General features: G+C 43.5%; 1 protein-coding gene across 2 annotated transcripts in view; it reads right to left on the bottom strand.

Annotated features, from left to right (window-relative positions):
- KCNAB1 (potassium voltage-gated channel subfamily A regulatory beta subunit 1) overlaps positions 1-24,883 on the bottom strand; it is a 359,203-nt gene extending 334,320 nt beyond the window's left edge. The window contains exon 1 of one of the 2 annotated variants that reach the window (XM_072792175.1): positions 24,594-24,883. In XM_072792175.1, the coding sequence (XP_072648276.1) occupies positions 24,594-24,868 (275 nt within the window). In that variant the 5' untranslated portion in view covers positions 24,869-24,883. Of the gene's footprint in view, positions 1-1,004; positions 1,319-24,593 lie in introns of those variants that run through there. The other variant, XM_072792176.1, reaches the window with a different exon arrangement.
- Between the last annotated feature and the right edge of the window lie 1,010 nt (positions 24,884-25,893).

Genomic DNA, 25,893 nt, shown 5'->3' on the forward strand with positions numbered 1-25,893 from the left:
TGCAAATTGTTTGATTAATCAAATTAGCTGGTAAACTAGAGCAGTACCTACTCCATGAAAACAGACCTTTACATTACAGAAAGACGAAATCCCTGGGGACTTCACATCCATGCAAAAACAATCCCACTCTGTGGAGTGCAGAGCTGGGACAGGCGCTGGGACTGGAGACAACTGTTCCTTAGCAATGCTAAATTAATTCTTTCCCCATTTTCGGCACTCTTGTCCTCCTGAACGGCTTTTGCTCAGTTTCCTGGATATTTAAAACTCCAGGCATTTGTCAAGGAAGCACTTGTGCGGTGCCACCAGGTAATTTAGCTAAGCACTGGCCTATCTCACAGAGCTTTGGACAATAATTGCTCTGACAAAGAATGATACTTCCCATCTCAGAGCAATTTATAAAGATTACACATCCAACCCCATACCAGGGGAACACTTCTCCTTTTTGTTAATCTTTCACAGAATAAATGATGGTATTAGAAGTTTAGAGAACAACCAGTAATTTATCTTGGGCTGCAATGATAAAAAAAAAAAAAAAAGTGTCGTCATTTCAAGAAGAACTTGCTCAGTTTCATGCACTGTTTTATTAACCATTAACACAGACCACACAATTCAGGCTCAGATGAAAATAACAGCCTTGAAGCCCAGGTAACATTTTTTTTTTAAATCCTACTCTTAATTTATAAATCCCCTAAAGAAGAATAGAGCCCCCATTCTTCATTCTGACCTAAGTCACCGACCTACTCCAAGCCAAAGCTATTTCTCCTGGCAGCACATGGTTAGGAGCTTCCACAGGGGAGCCTGCCTGTCTTCCACGGGGCCTTTTGAGCAAAGAGAAAGTAGACCATCTAAAGCTTGAAAAACTAAGGTAGCCAAAGAAGAGGGCTCCCCATCTTCATTTTTTAGATGGTGCTTGGTTTGCCATTTCAAGCCTTATCCCTTTAGTAACAGCACCCCTCGACCTCAACGCAGCGCCCTGCTCGCGTGCCAGTGCAACCAGCAAGTACCTGTAAGGCATGCCCGTCTCGGCTCTGGTGGTTTCCTGCAATGAAATCCCATGAGCACGTAAAAACTTCTCCAGATATTTCCGTTCTGCTGCTCCACTAGGCCTAACCGGCCAGCAGGCTGCCTGGGGTGGAGGCTTGGTCACGGCTAAGTGCCGTCTACATTTCAGGGCTGATTCGCTGGATTTAGGCAGACCCAGCTTGGGGCTGGGGATGTCCGCACAGGCAGGTTTATACAGATGCATGTTTCAAAACCTAAGGAAGCAGAGCGAATTTCATGGTACTGAGCCCTGAGACTGGCTGTATCTTGCTATGATTAATTTGGGTTATCTGGCTTGGCATGTCCCTAAAAGGGCTCAACTCATTTTCCTTAGATGCCCCTTCTTATTTTTGTGTGTGTGAGCAGACTCTTGAGTCCCTGGCAGAGATGCTGGTTACATGTCTCTGTTGGAGACTTTGTAAAAAAAAAAAAAAAAAAAAAAAAGAAAGAAAGAAAAAGAAAAAAGAAAACACCCTGACAAAGTCCAATCACTTTTCTCCTCCCTGTAAAGTTCCCAAAGGCAAACTTCAACAACTATGTATTGGCCCTGGGGAAAAAATATGGGCAGTCTTTCCCATGTCTTTCTATTTAGGTAAAAGGAAATATTTTGGTGGGATATAAGCCAAATGTTCTGTTCTCATAAAGATCATAAGGCCCTGCAGATGATTCATGGGTATGTAATGAGACCTTTCTAAATTATCAAGTATTTCATAATCAAATAATTTATTATACTAGTGGCATGATTCATTTGGGCAGAAGGTCCGTTAACCTTTTTCTTTTCAAGATGTTGCTATCAAATGATAGGAAATATCAATAAGACAGGATGAGGACTGGGTGTTACTCTAAATGTTGGCAAATTGAACACCAATAAAAAATAAATTTATAAAAATAAAAAAATAAAAAGATGGTTATAAAAAGCAGAGGGCCTACACAAATATGCCCAACTGACTTTTGACAAAGGTATAAGAGCAATTCAATAAGAGAAGGATAAGCTTTTCAACAAATGCTACTGGAACAATTGGACATTTATAAACAAGAACAAAAATAAATGAATCCTTCATTTAAACTTCATATTTATACAAAAAATCAAAATGTATCACATACTTAAATATCAAACTTTATTATAAACTTCCAGGACAAAATGTAGGAGAAAATCTTCAAGACCTGGGGGTAAGTGAAGAGTTCTTAGACCTGACATCCAAACAACAATCCACAAAAGGAAAAATTAGTAAATTGGATATTATCAACCTCCAAAACTTTTTCTCCATGAACGATCCTGTAAAGAGGATAAAAAACTAATTATGGACTAGAAGGAAATATTTGCAAGCCACATATCCAACAAAGGGCTTATATCTGGAACATACAAAGAACTCCCAAAATGCGACAATAAAAACATAAATATTCAATTAGCTGGGGGACAAAAGATATTAACAGACATTTCATCAAAGAAAATATATAAATGGCAAATGAAACATGTTCAACATCATTAGCCATTAGGGAAATGCAAATTAAACCCGTGACTTATTACTACACACCTATCAGATTAGTAAATTTAAATGCCAGTAACACCACATGCTGGCAAGGATCCGGAGAAACTGGATCATGCACACATTGCTGGTGGGAATGTACATCGGAAAAGAGTGTGACAGTTTCTTATAAAAACCAAACCTACCAAACCTACCATACGACACAGCAATTGTACTCTTGAATATCTCCCCCAGAGAAATGGAATCTATGTTCACACCAAAAAACTATACACAGATGTTCACAACAGGTTTATTCATAACAGCCCAAAACTGGAAACAACCCACATTTTCTACAATCGGTGAATGATTAAACTGTGATATATCCAAACTACAGAAGACTATTCAGCAATAAAAAGGAATGAACTATTGATACAAGCAACGAGTTGAATGGATCTCAAGGAAATTATGCTGAGTGGAAAAAAGGCCAATTACGCATGTAAAATAGGACTCACTTGCTCTCCTCCTCTCCCACCACATCACAAACACTCCTTCCCAGCTTCCCAATTTCTCTGTCAGGCTATCATTATTTATCTTGTTTTCTAATGGTTTAATATATGTCTTATCTTGCCAACTTTTCAGTAAAGCCTTTAAGAGTAAAAAAGAAAGTCATCCTACTATATGATTTCATTTGTATCATGTCTTGGCAGAATTATAGAGATGAATTATACAGATATATAGCATTATATAGATATAACCAATTAGTGCTTGCCAGGGCTTAGAGAAGAGGAAAGAGAGGGAGGTGACTCTGTCCATAAAAAGGTAGATGAGGGATTCTTTTTTTTTTCTTTAAGATTTTATTTATTTATTCATGAGAGACACAGAGAGAGAGGCAGAGGGAGAAGCAGGCTCCGAGGAGCCCGATGTGGGACTCAATCCCGGGACCTTGGGATCATGACCTGAGCCAAAGGCAGATGCTCAACCACTGAGCCCCCCAGGTGCCCCTAGATGAGGGATTCCTGTGCTGGAACTGTCATGTGTCTTGATGATGGTCGTGGCCACACCTCTCTACACGTGTGATAAAATGGCATAGAACTAAGACATACTCACACACAAATGAGCGCAAGCAAAATCAATGAAATCGGAGTAAGGTCAGTGGCTTGCTAGTATCATCATCAATTTCTTAATTGTGGGAACCCTGGGTGGCGCAGCGGTTTAGCGCCTGCCTTTGGCCCGGGGCGCGATCCTGGAGACCTGGGATCGAATCCCACGTCGGGTTCCCAGTGCATGGAGCCTGCTTCTCCCTCTGCCTGTGTCTCTGCCTCTCTCTCTCTCTCTCTCTCTCTGTGTGACTATCATAAATAAATAAAAATTTAAAAAAATTTTTTTTAAAAATTTCTTAATTGTGATATTGAACTATAGTTATGCAAGATATCATTGGGAGTGCCGGGCAAAGGGATTTATCTGTATGGTTCCTTACAACTGCATGTGATTCAATATTTATCTCAAAATAAAAAGGCAAAAAAAAAAAAAAAAAAAGGCCAAATGTCCTCACTTTGTGGGGAGGGTCTCTCCACTTTGTGATTCCAGCTGTACCTCTCCTCCAACTATGACTCCTGGACACGAACGACTCATCCAATCCAACAGGCTTCCTACTCCCACCCCATCCACCACCATAGCTTTGGTCACATGACCTCCCTCCTCCCATGTCCTACAAAGGCCTTACTTCCTCTAGGAATTCTTCCCCGACCTCCTAGCCTCTGGTATCTGATCATTCCCTGAAATTCCTCTTGCAATTCACTCCTAAAGCACCCACTTGACACTTGTAAACTGCTTCCAAATATTTGCACAAACTTGATGATTTCTGCCATATTTTTTTAAAAGATTTTATTTATTTACTCATGAGAGACACAGAGCGAGAGAGAGAGAGGCAGAGACACAGGCAGAGGGAGAAGCAGGCTCCATGCAGGGAGTCCGACGCGGGACTCAATCCCGGAACTCCAGGATCATGACCCAGGACAAAGGCGGCACTAAACCCCTGAGCCACCCGGGCTGCCCTCTGCCATATTTTTATACCACCTTTACCATTATTTGTTTACTATTTGGAATTAACCTGATTTGTCTTTCTTTTTTTTTTTTTTTAACCTAAATGAATATATTTAGTGTTGTGAGCTGAGTGTTTGTGTCCCTCCAAAATTCACATGTTGAAATCTAATCTCCAGCGTGATGGGAATAGGAGGTAAGGCCTTTGGGAGACAATGAGATCACGAGAGTAGAGCCCTCGTGAATGGGATTTGTGCCTTTAAAAAAAAATTATTTATTTACTTAAGAGAGAGAGAGCTTGGGAAGGGCAGAGGAAGAGGAAGGAGCAGACGCCCCACTGCTGAGCAGGGAGCCCCAAGCGGGGCTCAGTCCCAGGACCCCAGGATCATGACCTGAGCCAAAGGCAGACACTTAACTGACTGAACCACGCAGGCGCCCTGGGATTAGTGCCTTTATAAGAAGAGGCCCGAGAGCGAGCTAGCTCTCTTTCCTCCTTGTAAGGCCACAGCCAAAGATGTTTGTCTATAAACCAGGAGGAAGGTTCTCGCCAAAACCCAACCGTGCTGAGATCGCAATCTCTAGAACTGTGAAAAATAATGAAAATAAAAATAAATGTTTGTTGCTGAAACCACACAGTCTATAGTAATTTTCCATGTCAGCCCAAACTAAGAAATTTAGTAGGGAAACATTATAACTCTAGCATTATACACAGAAAAACTTTATCACTTGGAATAAAATAGAGTGTAAACTCTTGAAAATAAGTGTAATAAGAATGAAGAATATTATTAAATTGCTGCTGGACACTGTTGGTGTGCAAATGTTCTGAACCAGAGTCCTACCTCTTTTTGTTTTTTATTGAGGAAATTAAAAGGTATTAGGTGTTTGAAAATTTTTGGCAAAAACCTGAGACTTTCTTTCTTTTTTTTTTTTTTAAGGTAATCAGAAGAATGGAAAGGAAACGGAAACAGGAATATATTATCTTTACAATGTGAATCAAAGTTATTTAATGCCCTACCTGTGTACCCACTAAAATCATCTCCTTGTCCACTGGTGGTACTGGTACCTACTTTGAGAAACAGGCTCATAATATATTGTCCCAGGTACTAGGTACCTCTGACAGGTGCATATCTAACTCCTCACCTAAATTATAAGCTCTTTGAGGGGAGAGATGGACTATATCTGGTATAAGCTTGTAACCTCCATAAAAACTGGTGTGGTGTTTTGTACACAATCAACATTCCACAGGTATTAATGGTTTGCTTGCTTGGATTCCCAAAAGCTATCCTTTCAATCTTTCCATTTTCAACCGAGCATTCAAAGCTGAGTCTTGGGCATCCCAGGTGGCTCAGCGGTTTAGCACCGCCTTCAGCCCAGGGCGTGATCCTGGAGTCCTGGGATCGAATCCTGCGTGGGGCCTGCCTCTCCCTCTGCCTGTGTCTCTGCCTCTCTCTCTCTCTCTCTCTGTGTCTCTCATGGATAAATAATAAAACCTTAAAAAAAAAAAAAAAAGCTGAGTCTCACGGGAGAAATAAGAGCTTCTAGAGAGAAGGCCAGAAAAGTCAGAAGAACAACAACACTAGGATAGTGTCGAGAAGAAACAGGCGTTTCCAAATAAAGTCAGACCTACTATTCTCCCACTTACGTGAGCCACTAGTTACATCTAACTCTGTGAGCCATGGAGGTTCCCACCAAGGAAGCAGCAGAGGTGACCTGGAAAAGCAGTCACGGAAAATGAGACCTGAGCCCTCTTCAACATATCATTCTCTATTTCCGCCCTCTGAGGATGGAGCCAGGCCAGGGAGAGGAGAGAGGGATGAGCAAGCCACGATTAGTCGGAAACTGAAGTCTCTTTTCATGAAGTTCTAAAAGCAGCTCACTGTAATAAAAGGTCCCAGTTTGAAGGTGGGAGGTAGAGACTACATATATATATTTTTTAGATTTTTTTTAAGTAATCTCTGCACCCAACATGGGGCCCAACCTTATAACCCCAAGATCAAGAGTCACATGCTCTACTGACTGAGCCAGCGAGGCGCCCCAAGTAGAAACTCCGAGTACAAGGATACCAGTGGCCCCGTTGACTGTCAACGCAAATTAAGGTCGGCTTTCTTTTTTTTTTTTTTTTTTTAAGATTTATTTATTTATTTATTCATGATAGAAAGAGAGAGAGAGAGGCAGAGACACACACAGGCAGAGGGAGAAGCAGGCTCCATGCAGGAAGCCTGACGTGGGACTCAGTCCCGGGACTCCAGGATGGCGCCCTGGGCCAAAGGCACACGCTAAACTGCAGAGCCACCCAGGGATCCCCTAAGGTCGGCTTTCAACTAAATGTCCAAGCCTATAAGAAATGCCCCTGAGCAGCAGGAGGGGCGGTAATGTCTGCTTTGCTCTCCTTCTGTGTCTCAAGAATCCGTTCAGAATCTTTAAGTATATGCAGTCTCCCCCTCCCGCCTGCCCCGGTGACAGGGCCACCCGAGGAGAGAGGGGTTTCTGGTCACCTTCTGCCAATGGGGTGCTGAGATTTAGAAAGTCACAAAGAGAGGTTCACGTAGGTCTGGGTGGCAAGCAGGCTTTACCCACACCTGCTCCGCCTTCATAGGTAACTGTGTGACCTTGGGCAGGCCTTGACCTCTCTGTCCCCTTAGTTTTCTATGGGCTCAGACTTAAGTTATCTCTAAGATTCTTCTAGGTCTGGTGTTCGGTGAGTTTTAAAAACTACTTGGGCTAGACATTCTGCAGAGGCGAGGACCCTTCCTGTTTGACTGGACAGGCTTGGATTCAATGAATTATTAGCTAGTTCTCTGAGACACCAGGCCCCGGGGATTGTCGCTATTATTCTTGGAATATACCGATCACATTTATAGCCTACTTTAAAATTTGTCTTGGCTAAAGAATGACCTGTGAAACACCACATCTTGGATTTATGGGCACATCACAATCACCTAAAAATTGTCTTGGCCTAAAACTGAGACCAGAGCTGGTAGGCCTAGGATTACAAGACTGTATTTCCATGGCTGGAGTGAAGGAGTGCTGGCTCTGCCCAAATGGGTTCGGACAAGGGACACCAGACTGCACATCAGAGCTGTTCATGGGCACTTCGGCTCCTGCTCCTGCTCAGGTGTCTGCTCACTGGTGCTCCACAGGCGATGCTGTGACAGGCAAGCACTCACGTGACTGAGACGCCTGCCTTGTCTTACTGGGAGTCCTCAGAGGAGCCTCTCCTCTTGTCATTGCCATCTTCTCTCCACTTTCGCAGGAGCACCTGGGAGTCTAGGCGTGCGTAGTGAGGCCGCAGTTAAATATGTGTGTCACATCAACACAACACAATGAAGAAACCATCACCCTGCCCTTGAGTAGCTCCCAGTAGCAGGAGGAGAGAGACCAGTAAAGCTCACAAAGCAGTGCACCCTGAGCTACGGTGAGGGAGGAGACACCAAAACCCAGTCTTGGGTGGAGTAGAGGAAGCAACATCAGCAGTGAAGGAAAGGTGGGTCAGCGGTGAGAGTTCTTCCAGAAGTTTGCAATCAAGCAAGAAGCCTAATCTTCAGTGTCTCTCTGTTCATCATTCATTTGCCCTTTCCTAGACCAATCCCCTCACCTTGTTTTAGGCCATAGTTTCCTTGGAATGGAAAACAACAGTTCCAGTAGGATGGGGAAGGGAGCACATGTGACAGCGCAGGGATTACAGCAGGGGACAAATGGAAAGCCCCGTCAAACCAGCCTCAGCTCTGAAGGCACTGCCTCCCCTCCTCACTTACCTCTTTTCCTTATCCCTGCTGCTTGTATATTATGTTCTTTCGCATTATAACTTCAAACAACCCCTCCTTAATGTACGATCATCATATTGCAAATATATACAGAGGCATATACCTGATAGCCTTGCTTTAGAAAAATGGAGCCTACTTGTGGGTGACCACATCTACAGGGCTCTTCCATGGCCTGTGAAGAGCTTGTGAGCAGGACTGGCCCTTGGGATTTCACGGGCATCCTGCGTTTATCCCACCACACTGGTCCACATCTACAACCAGAAAGTATCTTTGAGTAGAGTTTTGGCATTTGCAGCCAAAGCTCCCCTCGTCACTTTGGGCGGGAGTATCTTGTTTCTTCTGCAGGAGGTCCCAAAAGATGCCAAAATGTGGCCTTTGGTCTGAGTCTAATGCAAAGGAAATGGCCAATGGGACCCCAAAATACAAAAGTGTGCTCTGTGGCCAGAAATATCTTGAAAGATGGCTATTGGGGGGCACAGAATACCTTGGCAAAGAGTACGTGAGGAGGAAGGAGGGTGCAAGATGGGGCTTTGCTCCTCTATATAGGCTTTGTACTCTCTTTTTAAGTGATGTCAGCCCTGAAAGGTTTGAAATAGGATAGTATCGTGATCACAAGCTGTTGAGTCATGAACATTACAACACCTGTAATGTTTCCAGGATGCTATGAACATGTTCCTCCCCTATCCTGGTCTGCGTTGGCCTGACTTAGAAGAACTTCCATGGAGCGGGGGTGGAATATAGTGGAAAGAACCTGGGTTATAAAATCCGAAAGACTCGGGTTGGAATCCTACCCCTACAGCACGCTAGTGGATTGACCACAGGCACCTTCTGAATCCCAGTTAGTTGCTCTGGAAAATACGCCTCGCCCTATTACCTCATAAGGTTGTGAAGATCCAAGAAAGCGTGGTGTTTGGTGTACCTGGCACAGAATAAACGGTTGTTATTATGATACCTGCCATGTTACCGCCCCCGCATGCTGCCGTGGATGCTGTCGTCCGCACAGATAGTGTCCCCTAGGGTTGACCGTGGGCAGAGCTCAACGTGGCTGACCTCGATAGATGGAGCCCGTGTTCAGGGGACTTCGGTGCTAGGGATCGCAGGGCTGCTGGATGATGGGATGGCTTTAAATACAACTTCCTCTTTTCTAAGGAGAAGTGAAGGATCGTTTGATAAAGGTGACTTGTTCTTCATCTGGTAAGAAATCCCTCCGTCACTCCTAAAGCGGTGACTCAGGAAGCAGATGTGAATGTTGCAAAGCCTCCCACACCTGCGTGGTCCCTGCTCCACGTGCTCTGCCGTGGGCTCACCCCCTTTCTGCCACACATTATCCTTTTGGGGTCTGGACCTTGTCAGAGACCAGGCCAGGAGCCTGGGACCCGGCTCTACAACTGCAGCCATAAAAGCAAGGCCTAAGAAGGTTCAGGTCCCGTTTTGTGGTACGATGCCCCGCTGTGAGGTCACTGGGATCATCCCATCCGAACCAAGCTACCTCTCCATCATCCTCTCTGGGGGCACTTAACAAAAATCTAAAAAAAATCTAGGATTCTAACTAGAGCTCTAAGAAGTCTTAGAAATCAGCTGCTTCAAGTCTCTTGTTTTGCAAACAAGGAAAGAAACATCCACATAAATTGGGCAACATTTGGAATCAGTTATCGTAAGAACTGGAATGAAGCGCAAGTTTCCGGAAGCCTGGGCCTGGAGGTCGGACAGATGGGTTTAAATCTTTGCCCGACAATATGCTACTGTGTGATGTGACTGTCTCTGGAGTTTTTAGTCTCTTCTTCAGAAAAATGGGGAAAACAATACCACCCCTGCAGAGATAAGCAAGCTAAATCAGTTTATATATTTTAAATCCCTAACTAGACCACACTGCCTCTCGAAATGTCACTTCACCATGTAATAATTGTAAATGTTTAATGATTGACCAAAGTTTCAAGGCAATATAGTTGAAAAAGATGGTCCACCGAGAAGCTCTCAGAGTGTTTCTGCTGCGGAAGACAAATGAATAAGCTTCACTTTGCTTACTTTATTTGTGATAGAATGTTCTGTCTGCTGGGAAATTTATAAAACCTAGAGTACAACTGTCCCATCAACATTTTGAAAAATTGTGTACTGTGTGGTAGGTTTGCTTTCCTAAAATCCCTAAGGATTATTCCAACATAAACTTCAAGGCGAAGCAGTTTCAGCATTTTCCCAGATTCAAAGGCTCGTTCAAATCAAGTAACAAATGAATCTTTTAGAGGTCACCTTTCTAGCAATCCTGCTAGATAGAACACACCAAGAATAAACAAATAAGACATCACAAAGCCCATGTCCCAAACCTCCTGGGAGAATGTCTCAATTCATAAACCATTTACTCTTCCTTGGTCGTAATTCAAGCAAGACAGAGCTCCTTACCTCCCACTCCCCAGCAGAGGAAAGGTAGCAAATTGGATGAAAAAGCGATTAGAGGCAGGCAAACTGGCAGCAATGAGAAAAATTTACAGCCAGGTGAGGATACGGGAAAAGCAACAGAGGGGGGAAATACAGAAGACAAAACTTAAAAATAAAATGGCAAAATGAAGCCTCTAATTTTCAAGGCAGAGAGTTCTAGATTCCTTAATAGTCCCTGAGGACATTTTAACATAGCACACAAGCTGACATTTATTAAGATAAACTGGAGTTGTCAAGTTGTTTCTTCAGGTTGAAAAAGTTAAAATAAAGCCTTGACACTTAAATTAGAAAGTTTCAGATACCGGGAAAATCGCTTGAGTGAACATTTCCATTCTCTGACAATGTCAGATGAACAAGGCCTACCTGTGACTAACTTCCACGCGCAGAAACACTGTCTTGCCCGTTCTCCCAGACTTTTTTTTCCCCATCACTAGCAACTCGGTGGTTTAGCTGATTTCTAGCCTACGAACAGGTCAACTTTGTTCACGAGCTGCAGACCGCGCATCCCTTCCCACCTGCCTCCCCGCCGGCTCCTGGTCCCACGAGCTCCAGCACACCCTTGTAAAAGTCCTTGAAATGGTGCATTTGGGGTTTATTTTTTCCTGACATTTCTCTCCCTTGTCTCCTCACCTCCTGGCAGAACGAATCACTCCTTTATTTCCGTAGCACTTCATTCCCACTCCTCAGATCACACCAATAAAACTGTATTGTCTTGTCTTCCGAGGACTCAAGATTATTCAGGTAAGGACCCCATCCTATGTACCCCCCAGATCCCTGGAATTGAACGTAATAGACAACCAAACCCCTTGAACGAATTTCTGTTTAATTTTCTAGTTTGACTATTGGAAATTCTTTCAATATTACATATAAGGTTATAAAAGAGTATCCTTGAATTCTGAATGTTGACTTTGTTGGAAATTCACTTAACTGAAAAGACTTTAAAAATACATTTCAACTTGGTACTTCTTTGCCATTTCTTTTGGATAAATGACCATCTGGAACCTAAAGTATTATAAACAGATTTAGGCATTTACTATTTTGTTCAACAAGCAACTGGTGTTTGGATAGTCACATTGTTCCAATTACTAAGCCTGGAGATAGAAAGAGCTGATCTTTCCTCATGCACCGCACTTACAGAATTGTTTATCCTGACTATCACCTCCTCTGTCCCAGAGGTAATGAAATAAGTCAACAGCCCTTGTGGACAGCTTGTTTCCTCCCTAATCATTGCCATAATCAAATTCAGTATGAAGATTAAGCTACAGAATACACTTTGGGCTCTGACTTTTTTTTTTTTAAGTGAACTTAAATGGGAGATATTTGTAAAAAAAAAAAAAAAAAAAAAAAAAAAAGTATCCTGAGTACAAACCCATATTCCCTTAGCCAATGTTTCCTCCAATTCCTCATCAACCCACACAAACACGGACATGCATCTTGTTCGAGGCTCTTGTCAAGCCAAGGAAGGAACGCCACAAGCCATAAATGATAAGCCATTTTATGTAATCATATTACATTCAAAAGCACGTGGTATCCTGCTGCTGGGAACAGAGGGCCTGGTTTGTCTGTCGTCAAGACTCCTGTGGGTGCCTCATAGAAAAGTAGGAGTGATAATTACACTGTTTGGATGAACGTCCTGTCACAGGAGCTCTTCTTGCAAACACACACCTGACCAGCTCTGAAATCACAGACCGAGTGAGCGAGCTCCCTGGGCTCCCGGCAGGTGCTCCTGGACTCAGGTTCCCATGCACCTGCTCCTGCCACCATCAACAGGTTTCCGAGGGGTGGCTGCCTTCTCCATAAAACAGCAAAGTAAGCTCCAAGGAGAGAAGCCCAAAGAGATGCACAGGCCGGGGGGCTCGGCCACGCTGAGGGTGAAGCACTGCCTTCCCCTGCCGGTTGCAGGCACCGACTGGGCCTCAGCACCTCCCCTGCGGCCCAGGGTCCCTTGCCTGCTTCTCCCTTGGGGGGCCACGTGGGGACTACATTTCCCAGCCTCCCTTGTGGTTCAGAAGGGTCACGTGACAGTCACTGCTGCCTACAGGTGGCACTTAAGAGGCCTGGCCCGCAGAGGAGCCTTCGCACGAGCCTCGCGCTCTTCTGTCCACGGAGTCGGTGTCAGTTCTCAGCCTCTGCCCAGCTTAGAAAACAAAAGTGAAGATGACAGAATGTCCATCAGCCTGGATCTCACTGGGCCACAACTTCCTACTCCTGACTGGACTCCCATGAGTAAGAAATAAACGCTCTTGGGTCACGTCCCTGAAGTTTCAGGACTTAGCGGCAAGGATGACCTTTAATAAAATCAATGGACTTTATTCAGCGAAGGGCATTGCCTCACAGCCTAACCATAATAAACGTTCCGGAGCTCTTCGGGATTGGGAGCCACAATCCGGTATCTGGTCTGGAGCCCGGTTTAATTTCCTGGTGGCTGAAGAAATATTTGGCAAGCTTCTGTCTGCAGTTAGGTTGCAATGTGTGCACCAGTGCACGCAAAACTCCCAATTTCTCTTGCCTTGGAATGGAGATTTTTCTCCCAAACAGGAAGACACACTTGATGACATTCCGTGTAGCTTGATAGGCTATTGGGGGAAGGCAACATGGCTTGGATTGTCATCTCCAGACAGATGTGAGCATGTGCTTCTCAAAACTACACTGCATCCTCCTCCCACAAAGCCAAAGTGAGGGACACAGCAGTGAATTAGCATGTGCCATTTAGTGACAACTACAAGCTAAAATTGGAAAGGCCAAGGAAGCCGTTGCTGTCGAACATCTACGTCCTCTCCCAGCTCCCGTGAGAGGGAGATGGCCAAGACTAGAGGATGCCACATGGGGGCTTCCAGAGCCTCTGTTCTTACAAAGCTCTTTTGATAGAAATAACTTCCAGGGAGAGAAGCCTGAATAAATGTTGAAATTCACAGTCCACTCTATCATGCAGCCCTTTGTTTTCCCTTTGAGTGACTTTTCCCCATCCAAGCTTCTCCTAGATATATGCAGGGCCAAACTCAAAGACCTCAAAAAGGGAGGGAAAGCTGAGATTCCCAGATCCTGCTGCATCAGGGATACTGTGATGGAAAGTGCAAGGTGAAATTCCTTAAGTGACATCTCGGTCACAATCTATAATCAATCCAAACCAGGGAAAGAGAGTGTTTTACAGGATTAAGAGGTGACATCTGCAGCCCAACCACTCAAGTTCAAGTACTGGCTGTATCACTTCCTTGCATCTGACCTAGGGCAGGATCTTTTGTCAGCCTGGGCTCTCTCCCATGAAGTAGAGCTAGCAAAAATAGCCACCTCACAAGACCATTGGTAGGGATTAAGATGAATAGTCTAAGGACAGTGTTCAGTAGATAATAAGGACTCAGTAAACACTTGCCAATATTAGGAGATAAGGCAGGTGTCCAGGTCCTTGTCAATGTACCCATTGAACCTTGGTCAGGGTCTGGGAAAGATGTACAGCTGTGTTTACCCCAATGTTTGCTGGAAAAGCAGATGAGAGGAAATCAATCTCTCAAGCCATGCCCTAGACTGAATTAGACCCAATGTGTCAGAAAGAAGATAATAAATAATACTATAGCAAATATACCATTTTCACATGTATACTTTTATCTCATCTTTAACATCCTAGCAGATAATGCAGATGCTTTTATTTCCACCACATAGATGGAGAAATTAAAACTCAGGGGAGACGTGATTTGCTGAAATTCACACAACTGGCCCCACAACACGGCCAAAATTTAAGCCTGGGCCTCTCTGTCCTGGAGACAAGGAGCCAATCCACTGTGCTTGGAGAGGAGACATGTCAGACAGACATTTATTCTTGGTTAATCCGAAAGGATTTCACAGGAGAGCATAAATGAAAATCTTAGAAGAATGGAGTTCTACATGAAGCAAGGAGGAAAGCAGGATATCAAGATCATTCTCTTAGGGCTGGCGAATTTTCCCAGGCTAGGATGCTCACAGAAGGAATGCAGCCTGAAGAGGAGTGTGGGAGCAAAATAACAGATGAAGGCTAGTGGCCTTCAAAGGGGGGAATGGTAATAATAGCATTTGCTGCAGGACCCCTTCTGCGCTCACCCCTGTGCTGAAACTTTTATAGACATTCTCCCACTTAATCCTCCCAACTCTGTGAATGCGTAGTATTGTCATTCCCATTTACAAGAGAGGAGACTGAGGTCGAGGTCACTTAGGTAGTGTGTGGTGGAATCAGGATTCAGACCGAGGCTGGCCTGACAGGGGAGCTTATATCAGCCTGCCCCTGAGGCTCACAGAGAAGGCAGGGTACACAATGTCTCTCATGTGCAATAAACTGCAGGACAAATATAAAAAAAAATAAGTGAAGCTATATAGTATAAAATTAAGCTGCATAAAATGAAATTAAGCTGTAAAAAATGAAATTAAGCTGTAGAACTAAGGCTAAATTTTCAAATCACACCATGATGTTACCCCAACCCATGAGAAGCAGAATCGTCAGTACATAGAGGAAGAACTAGAAGGGCTGACCTTAGGCAAGGAGGAGAACAGCAATGGCTCCAACAGGTAACCTGGAATACATGTGAGCATATCCAGCAAAGAGACCGTCCAGGGAAGATTTTATCTCCTTCATGAGAAAGGAAGGAAAAATAATCAACAATAGATAGCAAGGGAATAAGCAGAGCCATCCTTTTCCTCACTGAGGATCCATGGGGCTTTTGTATGAATTCATTGGGATGAATATGAGAAGCCCCAGATGGAAGATGTGATGTGTCATAGGCACTGGGTACATGTGAAGCACATGAAATAAATACTCCTTTGTGTCCCACCTTCAAAGTCCTTGTCAGATCTGAGCTCCACCTCTACTCATGTTCAGTGAAAATTTTCCTTTACGTTGACTCGTCTATTTTAAAACCTAGCCTTGTCTTCTGCCATAATAGCCATGAGTTCATAGGTATGAGGTGTGACACATTTCTTCTCAATATTCATGAAAAAAAAAAACACATCAGCACAGAAGATGGTATATATGAAAACACTTCATTAACAAGGGACATTACAAACTGTAAGTGTTTGTATGATTCTGTCTCTTTCTATTAAAAAAATGTTAGAGGCATCTGGGGGGCTCAGTGGTTGAACATCTGCTTGTGGCTCAGGTCGTGACCCCGGGGTCCTGGGATGGAGTCCTGCATCGGACTCCCTGCATGGAGCCTGCTTCTCCCTCTGCCTGTGTCTCTGCCTCTCTCTCTGTGTCTCTCATGAATAAATATATAAAGCAAAAGAAAGAAAAGAAAAGAAAAGAAAAGAAAAGAAAAGAAAAGAAAAGAAAAGAAAAGAAAAAAGAAAAGAAAAGAAAAAAAGAGAAAGAAAGAAGAAAAGAGGAAAAGAAGGAAAGGGAAAGAAGGGAAGGGAAGGGAAGGGAAGGGAAGGGAAGGGAAGGGAAGGGAAGGGAAGGGAAGGGAGGGGAAGGGAGGGGAGGGGAGGGGAGGGGAGGGGAGGGGAGGGGAGGGGAGGGGAAGGGAAGGGAAGGGAAGGGAAGGGAAGGGAAGGGAAGGGAAGGGAAGGGAAGGGAAGGGAAGGGAAGGGAAGAAAATTTTAGCCGTGCATGGCTGGCCCAGTTGGTCGGGCATGCAATTCTTGATCTCAAGGTTGTGAGTTCGAGCCCCATGTCAGGTATAAAGATTACTTAAATATAAAATATTTTTTTAAAAAAGAAAACTGAGTGAAATAAGTCAATCAGAAAAGGACAAACATTATATGTTCTCATTCATTTGGGGAATATAAATAATAGTGAAAGGGAATATAAGGGAAGGGAGAAGAAATGGGTACGAAATATCAGAAAGGGAGATAGAACATAAAGACTCCTAACTCTGGGAAACGAACTAAGGGTGGTAGAAGGGGAGGAGGGCAGGGGGTGGGGGTGAATGGGTGACGGGCACGAGGAGGGAACTTGATGGGATGAGCACTGGATATTATTCTGTATGTTGGCAAATTGAACACCAATAAAAAATAAATTTAGTATAAAAAATAAAATTAAAAAATTTTAAAAAATAAAGTTCGTGTCAAATAATTCCAAATAAATAAATAAAAGAAAACTTTTAAAAATTAAACTTATCTAGCAATGGTCAATCAATCACTAAAATAATTCACTTTAAAATTTGGAGAATGTTCTGCTACAACTTCAGAACGAAGCATCAACATGTTTCCTTTTCCCTGCAGAGATAATACAACTGCACAATTTCTATGCAGGTCGTTGAGCAGGAAATCAAACTTTATCCCCAAATTCTGGATTGTGATATCATTAAATCATGTAGGCTCAGAGCTGAAAAGAGCCTGAGATGTCAACTTGTCTAGTCCTCTCGTATTACAGAGGAGACATTGAGTGCTGGAGAATTTTAAAACCGTACTATGGTCACAAGGCAAAATGGGATTCAAACCAGAGGTGCGAGCCCCTCAGCCAGTGCCCCTGTCGTTCCATGAACCCGCCCCCAGGAATGGCAGAGGAACCAGAGCTGCTGTGCTGTCCTCAATCCACCGACATCCAGTTAGAAAAGAACCTTGTGGGCAGATTAGAAGACCAAGACATAGACATTGCCTTCAGGGTGTCCACAGTCCAGAATGACCTGGACACACATAAACATGACCCAACTAACAGGAATATAAAACTGAGAAACTGCCTGGATTTTCCTAAGATGACCTGAAAGGTAGTCACAGGGATGCAGACTGAAGCAAGCCCCTATGTAGTTGGTTACTACTGTGGAGGTCGATGTGCCCGCCCAGGGGTGTCTACTTCCAGCTCACCACCCTGGGGGCACAGCAGCACAGGGCATTGGTGGCCTCCTGGCCCTAACATCAAAGGACATCAACCTCACCTTTAGAAACCATGACAATCCCACCCTTCCCCTAGGGCTGCTGCTAATTTTTTTAAAAATATTATTTATTTATTTATTTATTTATTTATTTATTTATTTATTTATTTATTTATTCATTCATTCATTCATTCATTCATTCATGAGAGAGACAGAGAGGCAGAGACACAGGCAGAGGGAGAAGCAGGCTCCATGCAGGGAGCCTGACATGGGACTCGATCCCAGGTCTCCAGGATCATGCCCTGGGCTGACGGTGGTGCTAAACCGCCGAGCCACCCGGGCTGCCAACTTCCTCTAATTAATCTAACGCCTGTCCTATTGAGGCGCACCCTCTCACTCATCCAGTCATTCAATAGTCTGAGATTTGCACCAACATACAAAGCAACAGAACAAAGAGCTTGGAAGCAATCTTTCTAGCTCATTGTCTGAAATCATAGTTCAGCCATACAAAAACATCTTCACGTTCTAACATCTCTGGAAAGTTCGATCTAGGTGACCACTCACATAAACATTCTAAGATTTATAACCTTAAAGAAAACATGTTGCTCGAAGAAATACATATCACCTTTTAGAAAAGAGTGTTTTCTTTAATAACAAAAGAATCTAATCAATGGTATTTTCTGAAAAAAAAAAAAAATACTGGTTTAAAAATTTAGTTATTCCTGAGACGCCTGGATGGCACAGTCAGTTACGTGTCTGACTCTCGGTTTCGGCTCAGGTCATGATCTCAGGGTTGTGAGATCGAGCCCTGCATTGGGCTGCACGCTCAGCAGGGAGTCTGCTTGAGGTTCTCTCTCCTCCTCTGCCCCTCCCCCATGCTCACTCTCTTGCTCTCAAATAATGTTTAAGATTTTTTAGTTATCCCATTATAGCTGATTTCCATCTCTCTCTGTTCCTGATACCATTAACTGATGCTGTCCACTATGTTCTAGGTCGGTAGAGGAGGAGGAAAGGGTAAAAGGGACCCAAAGCGATTGTCAGTATTTACCAGGTGTTTTACATAATTTCATGGAACCCTCACAACAGTCTCCTCAGCCAGGTATTCTTATACCCATGTGTGGAATCAGAGTTACTACACTCCAGGAAAGGGGGGCATCTCTAATAATAGGCCCAGTAATAATCTCATGATAAAAACAAGGGCATGGAGCATGTGTCAGCAACTCTGTTAAGGACTTTCATATAACAGCGCACCTACTATGTGCCAGACCCCATGTGCTTTCCTTATTTGAGTCATTTTACCCCCTCTGTAGCATTGGTATTCTCATTATCCACCTTGAACAGCTGAAGAAACTAAGTCACACAGGCAGTCAGTGGCAGAGCCAGTGATTGAACCTGGTTCCTAGACGATGGCTTTAACCCCCAAGCCAACTTCCTCTGTTAAGCGGGGGCCCTGCCCAGAGCCTCTGGTTGATAGGTGACCCTGCTGGAATGCAGCCGGCACACCACAGGACGCCAGAGGCGTGTTCTTCATCATCAGGCCATCAGCACTTCCCTTTGCCAAACCTAACACCTGCATTTAGTGCCCTTGACTCTCTCCTCTTCCTCTTTGAGGACCTGGCTTCATTACTTGCACTACACACTTTCTTTCTCCACTGGACTCTTCCCCTCTGCAAAAAAAAAAAAAAAGAAAAAAAAATTCTGCAGATTGGCTTTCTCCAGAAACTTCTCCCTGGACCTTGCTTCAGACTTCAACAATCATCCTCTCTTTTCTCCATTGCCTCTTCTTGAGAGCAGCCTACACACACTGCTTCTCCTCTATGCCTAAGCTCTGCCTGACTCTCAAGTCTCTGAAAATGGTCTCCGATCCTTCCATTCTCTTGGCCACACTCCCAGCGCCAGCCTGCAAGGATCTTTTGGGGACACTTGTGGGAATCTCATGAATAGAAGCAGCTCTCCATTTCCCTCTCATGCTTTCATACTTCTGTACCCTTGCTCGCGCTCTTCCCTCCACATGAATCGCCTTCCCTAGCCCTGACCTCTTCTTGGTCAAGACCTGACTCACCTTCCAGGTCCAGATCTAAACACTTCAGCTGGAAGCACCCCCTCCTCCTTCCTCTGAGCTTTATGACTTTTTTTTTTTAAAGATTTTACTTATTCATGAAAGATACAGAGTGGCAGAGACTCAGACAGAGGGAGAAGCAGGCTCCATGCAGGGAGCCTGACGCGGGACTCGATCCTGGGACTCCAGGATCATGCCCTGGACCAAAGGCAGACGCCCAACCACTGAGCCATCCAGGCATCCCTTTATGACTTTTTTATAGCACTTTTTGTTTAAGTACAAGTCTTAGCTCCCCTAAACTGTACCCTGTATAGCCCAGGGGAGAGAGTCCTGTGAGGGTAAGAATCCTGTGAGGACCAGTAGTCCTAATTCATCTTTGTGTCAGCCACGGGGCCTTGCACAAAGAGGATGCTCCATCAGTGGTTGTTGAATGTTCATTCACTGATCTCAGGCTTGATTCCTAACTCCAGATCTCACTGCACAAACTCAAGTCAAGAGGTTGCTTAGCTCACGGATCACCTGCTGCCCTGTTGGCAGGAACTGAATCCACCAAAGCTCATAGAACCACATTTGATCCTCTAGAAGTGGGCCGAAGGAAATGATTTCTAGGAAGTCAAGGAGTTTTGACAGCAGAAAGAGGAAACATTAGAAATGTGGCTCAGTGTAACTCTCTGCTTAAGAAGAAACATTTATGAAGCTGGTAGATATCACTATTAAAATGCTCTAGCTAAATGTTCATTCGTGTGTTGACTTGCCCCACTAAATGTTCCCAGTCATTTCAATTTAATAGGTTCAGTCAGCTATGGTTTGGAATGTTAATATTGTATTAAAAAGTATTTAAAAGCTCTTTGTATTCTATCCCTAAGTCACTTTTCCCCAGGAGGATGGTGACTGTATGAATCCTCAAAAAGCCTCTATTAAGAGCACATGGTGGTATCTCATAAATATTAATTGAGCACTACAGGATCCTCAGCTGTCAGGTGCTAGGTGAAGTGCACACTTTTGCCAGGTATTTAAGAGTCACCCCATCCTTAATTACCTTCATAAGCTTTCGATACACCATGTACTATATGGGGTCACATCCCAACCCTTATTTTAGAGAATCAAAAACAAAATGCATCACTCTTACAGTATCTCATTTAATTTTTACCAGAGTTCTTTATAATGCTATTAGTCCTCTTTTGCGGTCAAAGAAATTGAGACTTAAAAACGTTAATTAACTCACCCAACAATTTGTTTAACTGTAAAACTCAATGCTATATGATGAGCATTAAAGAATGTACTTGTCATGATGAGCCCTGAGTAATGTATAGAATTGTTGAATCTCTGTATCATACACCTGAAACGAATATAATTCTGTATGTTAACTATACTAGAATTTTAAAGACTTAAAAAAACCCTCAATGCTATGGATTCCATATAAACACTATGTATATAGAGGAAGCAATGAGATAGGTATCCTCAAATATTGCCAGCGGGAGATCACACAGAGAAAATATTTCCAGAAAGCAGTTGCACAGTATACATTAAGAATGAATATGCATGCGTGTGCATATATGTGTATGTAACATTATCTATATAATAACCACCCACTAACTACACTTCTAGGAATAGAGCCTAAGAAAATAAACAGAGATGATTTTTTAAAATCTGATATAAAGATATTTATTATCATATCATTTTTAATAATGACAAGTAGGAAGCAAAATAAGAATAGCTAAGCAATAATAGAATAAGATGCAGTCCTTAGAAAGAAATTTTTATGTTGTCTTTAAGATAATAAAAAGGACCGGCATAATGTAAAATGAAAAAAAAGGTAGAAAACAGAATATATATGTAGGATTCCAATTCAAAAGGCTAGAGAAAAGCACAACAATTATTAGCAGTAGTTGCCTTTCTTCTTTACATGTTTTTGTTTTCAAATTTTTCTACCAAATTTAGGGAAAAACCCTGTTACTTAACAACAAATAAATTGTTAAAAAATCATTTCCATGGTTATGCAGGAACTTAAAGCCAACTTTTTGCCTCCAATCTCAGGACTCTGGCGCCTGCACCACTCTCTCTCTCACTATGCGGAGGAATGAACCATCGCATAAAATACACCAGTATCACAGGGTGAGCAGTCAACTCTGCAAAAGGGCCAATCAATATGAAGCAAATTATATCAGATTGTTTTATATGTAGTCCTATGTAGACATGGCCCCAGAAAGGGGGTCAGAACCATGTCCCACAAAACTAAAGTGCTTTCTCTGCACCGCTTCCTGCAATTTTATTTCTTAAATATACTAGGACTGCTGGACCCCTCTCAATCTCTAATGCTTTCTTCCAATCACTTAATAATACCCTTTTTTTTTCAAATATAGGTTATCACTGAATCTGAGGATAAGACAATCCTCAAATCCCTCATGAACTAGAATTAACCTGCTGTAAAATATTTTCATTCCATCCTCTCAGAAAGAGAAATGGAATTAGAACCCTCTAGCACTTCCCTATTGATGGCCATTAACCAACAACCCATAAAATTCTCGCCCATAGCAAATGTGCAATGTCTTCAAGGGCTCCTCGATGCGTTTCATTTTCTGTCCTCTAAGTACGACTTCACAGATGAATACATTTGTTCTTATTTTAATCATATTCGTATTCTACATACAGGTCTCTAGTGAAATTATCACTCTTGAGCTATGCTTTTCATTTATAAATGAAAGAAAAGCAGGTGGCTTGGGGGAGTGTATGTTCTACTACTTACAGTTTGAGAGGATTACACCATCGGTCATCCTCCCAGTGATCTCAAGGACTCAACTGAGCTTGACGTAGTTCCAACAGTAGAGTATATAAAGGAAATGAGCTGACAATGAGAAAAACTATCTTTTTTCTGAGATATGCACATATAGAGCTCTGAAGAAGATCTATTTTCTAAAAGGTCTTAGTTCCAACTGCGCACACTAGTTCCCTCCTAGAAACAATCATGTTGCAAAAATAAAGGGGGAGGAGACATTTTTGGGTTTTGATGATGTAAGATAAATATGATTTTCACGGTTCTTTAACCTCTTACTATGCAAAGGACACCCAAAGTTACTGCAAATCAACGGTTAATAACACTGCCCCACAGATTACCATGGAAACCATTAATTCTGGGTCATCTCTTCTGACTATAGGACAAATTGTTATTGTTTGACTAAAGCAAAAAAAGAAAAACAGTAGATATTTGTTTCTTCCCAAAAGTTGCTGGGCTAAACCTGGTTACCTTAATTAATATTCCCCTCTGGCCTGATAAATGTTACTTCATCATCAGATAATAGAGTAGGAGCTTTATGATCATAAAATAGAGCATAAAACAGGATCATAAAAATTCCTGTGTAACACTCCTATAAGGAAAGCTTCTGATATAGAGAAAGTAAAAGAATTCATCACGGAAGGCAATCATTATCGGGGCTCTCCTTTGCCACTTAACTCTCTTTCCGGAAGCTCATTGGTGATAGCTTGAAGATGTATAGATACGAAGTATGTTCCCAACACAGACAGGTCATTCAAGCTTTTACTGACTTGAGATCATCCTCCTTGGGTCCTTTCTCCACGTACCCCAAATGTAGGCACGACTGCGTACAAGAGCTTCAGACAAATCACTCTGGCCATAAATAGTAAATGTATTTCACAGAACATTTCTAGAAACCTTATCTTGTTCTACTTTTTAAATGTTGATTTTTTTTTTTAAATAGCGGCTTAGATTTGGAAATATCTATTTTATTCCTGCCTTGAAAATGGAATGGAAAAAGGGAAGTGCAGGCAATTTTGAGGTCTGTAGCTCAACAAGTTTTTAGTCTACAGGCATCAATGGCTAAATAAATTGACTCAATTGCTAAGTTAATTTTTCTATGATATCCTTTTGGAATTAGAAATATAAAAATGGGGGATGCCTGGGTGATCCCAGGGTCCTGGGATCAAGTCCCTGCATGGAGCCTGCTTCTTCCTCTGCCTGTGTCTCTGCTTCTCTCTCTCTCTCTGTGTCTCTCATGAATAAATAAATAAAATCTTAAAAAGAAAAAAGAAAGAAATATAAAAATGGGGACAGCATGAGTGCACTGGGATGCTCTGATAAATATAATGCATTCAGGGATTCTAGGCTACCCCCCAGTCTCTACAAAAGAAGTGTTCTATATGTTGGCCATTTTGTTGCAACTGTTTTTTATTTCTAGTTAATTTTTATTGCCATTTAATGGCAATAGTTATCGTAGGCTTTATTTTCACAGTAATTTTCCTTGCAAAATTATCTTTGATTCCTAAGAGATTTTTTAATAATTATAGGAAATAAGCACTCTTAAAGTTTCAGACTCCGAGCACCGCTGCTCAGTACATTTTGCCTTACGACATTGAGATTTGTGAAATATTCCTGCTCTGCATTATTTGAAGCCGAGGCTGAGAAAAGAACAGAAATGAAATCTATAGAGATCTGTCTCACAGTCACCTATCTTCTTTTTCATGTGACATTTTCCCCTGATGTTGTCTTCCTTGCTCAGACAAGGGGCTCGCACCCGCTATGGGTGGTCCATTCGGTCCACCCTGCATGCCCCTGGCCAGACCAAGCTCCCATCCTGCAAATTCACACCACTCACTCACCTGTACACTCTTCACACGGGCTGAGCTCGGGTCCCTCCTCCGCCCCCACATCCTCAAGGTAGAGGGAGGCAAAAAAAGAGCGCAAAGTCGGTTCTGTTGCTGTTTGGGAAAGGGCTCCCTTTCCTGCAGTCCTTGAACTCCTCTGCTTCGCACTCAAGACAAATCCGAATGCCATCCTCCTCCCAGGCCTCCCCTGCCTCCTCACCTGGAGGTGTATTCTCTGAATGACAATCCCCGGAGCCTTATTTGCCATTTTCATCAAGTTCCTGCTCTTTGGGGTTAGACTTTCCGAAGTGTTGTTCCTAACCCGATCAGAGCCCTTAAGGTCTCCAGCAAAATGGGGGGGAAGGGCCCAAGCCCCCCCTGAGGAGCGGGGCCTCAGCCGGGGGGTGGGGGGCCTTACCTGTGGGGCATGCCCGTGGTGCAGGCGGTCGTGTGCTCGCTGGACAGCTCCTGGAGCCTCAGGTACCAGCTCAGCTCCACGTCGCGCCCCAGAGCCACGGGCCGCACCCTGAGCCGGGCCGGCCCCGACGGGCTGAGGCTGCCGTCCTTCCCACCTTCTGAGGCTTTCTTGGGAGATCTGTCTTTGCCCCCGACGGAAAGCCCAGATTGCTTCCGTAGCCTGGTGCTGTCCTCTGCGATCTGGTTCCCCGCCGCCCCGCTCCGGGCCGCCAGCATCCTGAGCTCCGCTAGCAGCCCAGACTCCAAGTCACCAGCATCAGAGTAATTTGAATTGATTTTTCTGCTTCTGTCGCCCTGTCTTCCCTGTCCTCCCCCATCCCCTTAACTTTATCCTGCTGCCGAGCTGTAATTGAGCCAGGTCCCTGGCTGGGCATGAAAGGCTATCTCTCCAGCTTCCCTGAGGAAGAGCTGACGGGCGCTACCTGTGATATCCTTGCACAAGGAAATTAAAACAAAAACAAAAACAAAACCCAACCCCTAATGGTTTTGTGATGCTGAAGCTGTGCGGTGCTAGTTCTTCTTCAACGCTTGGACTTAATTCATTTCAAAAAAATGTCTGAACCTTAGATCATTAAGGTCAGCAAATTATTTTTGGCCATCATGTTAGAGTTATATTTTTAAAAAGGACATCTAGAGGCTCATTAGCCATTCTTAATTAGAATCCCTTCAGAGTTTTCACAGCTTTAATGTGAATTTCCTCAAATAAGTTTAACGATATCAATGCAGGGGGAGGATCATTCCTTTAGTGTAAGCCTTAAAATAATGTTTAACTTACTTCATAATCCTTTGGGAGAGGGAGGTTTTTTGAATGTCAGTGAACCACATAATATGTGTCAAACATTCTTTCATTCCCAGTGAAGAATGTTAAGCCCACCGTAGCAGTAACTGACCCTCTGGATACTCCTCAAGGACGCAAGGCCTGAGAATCTCTCTACAACTGAGTAGACTGAGGCTGATGCTGGAGTGACAAAGCTAGTAGACTGAGGGGAAGCAGTAAGATGGAGGATGGAGGATGGAGTGTGTGCAGATGTGGATGGAGGTGGGGGTGCCCAGGGCCCAGGAAAACCAGCCCTGAAGATGGAGAGAGAAAGTTCAGTTAATGGCCCTTGTGCTCAAGCCCCATGGGACTGACCCACACATGCCCACCGATCTGTCCTAACTCAAGAGGCGATGATGTCAGTGCCCATCTAGGTGTCTACCACAACGCTGCTTGACCGCCCGCTAAGCCCAGGCATCCCCAA

The sequence above is a fragment of the Canis lupus genome, chromosome 22 (assembly GCF_048164855.1).
Source record: "Canis lupus baileyi chromosome 22, mCanLup2.hap1, whole genome shotgun sequence".
NCBI lineage: Eukaryota > Metazoa > Chordata > Mammalia > Carnivora > Canidae > Canis > Canis lupus.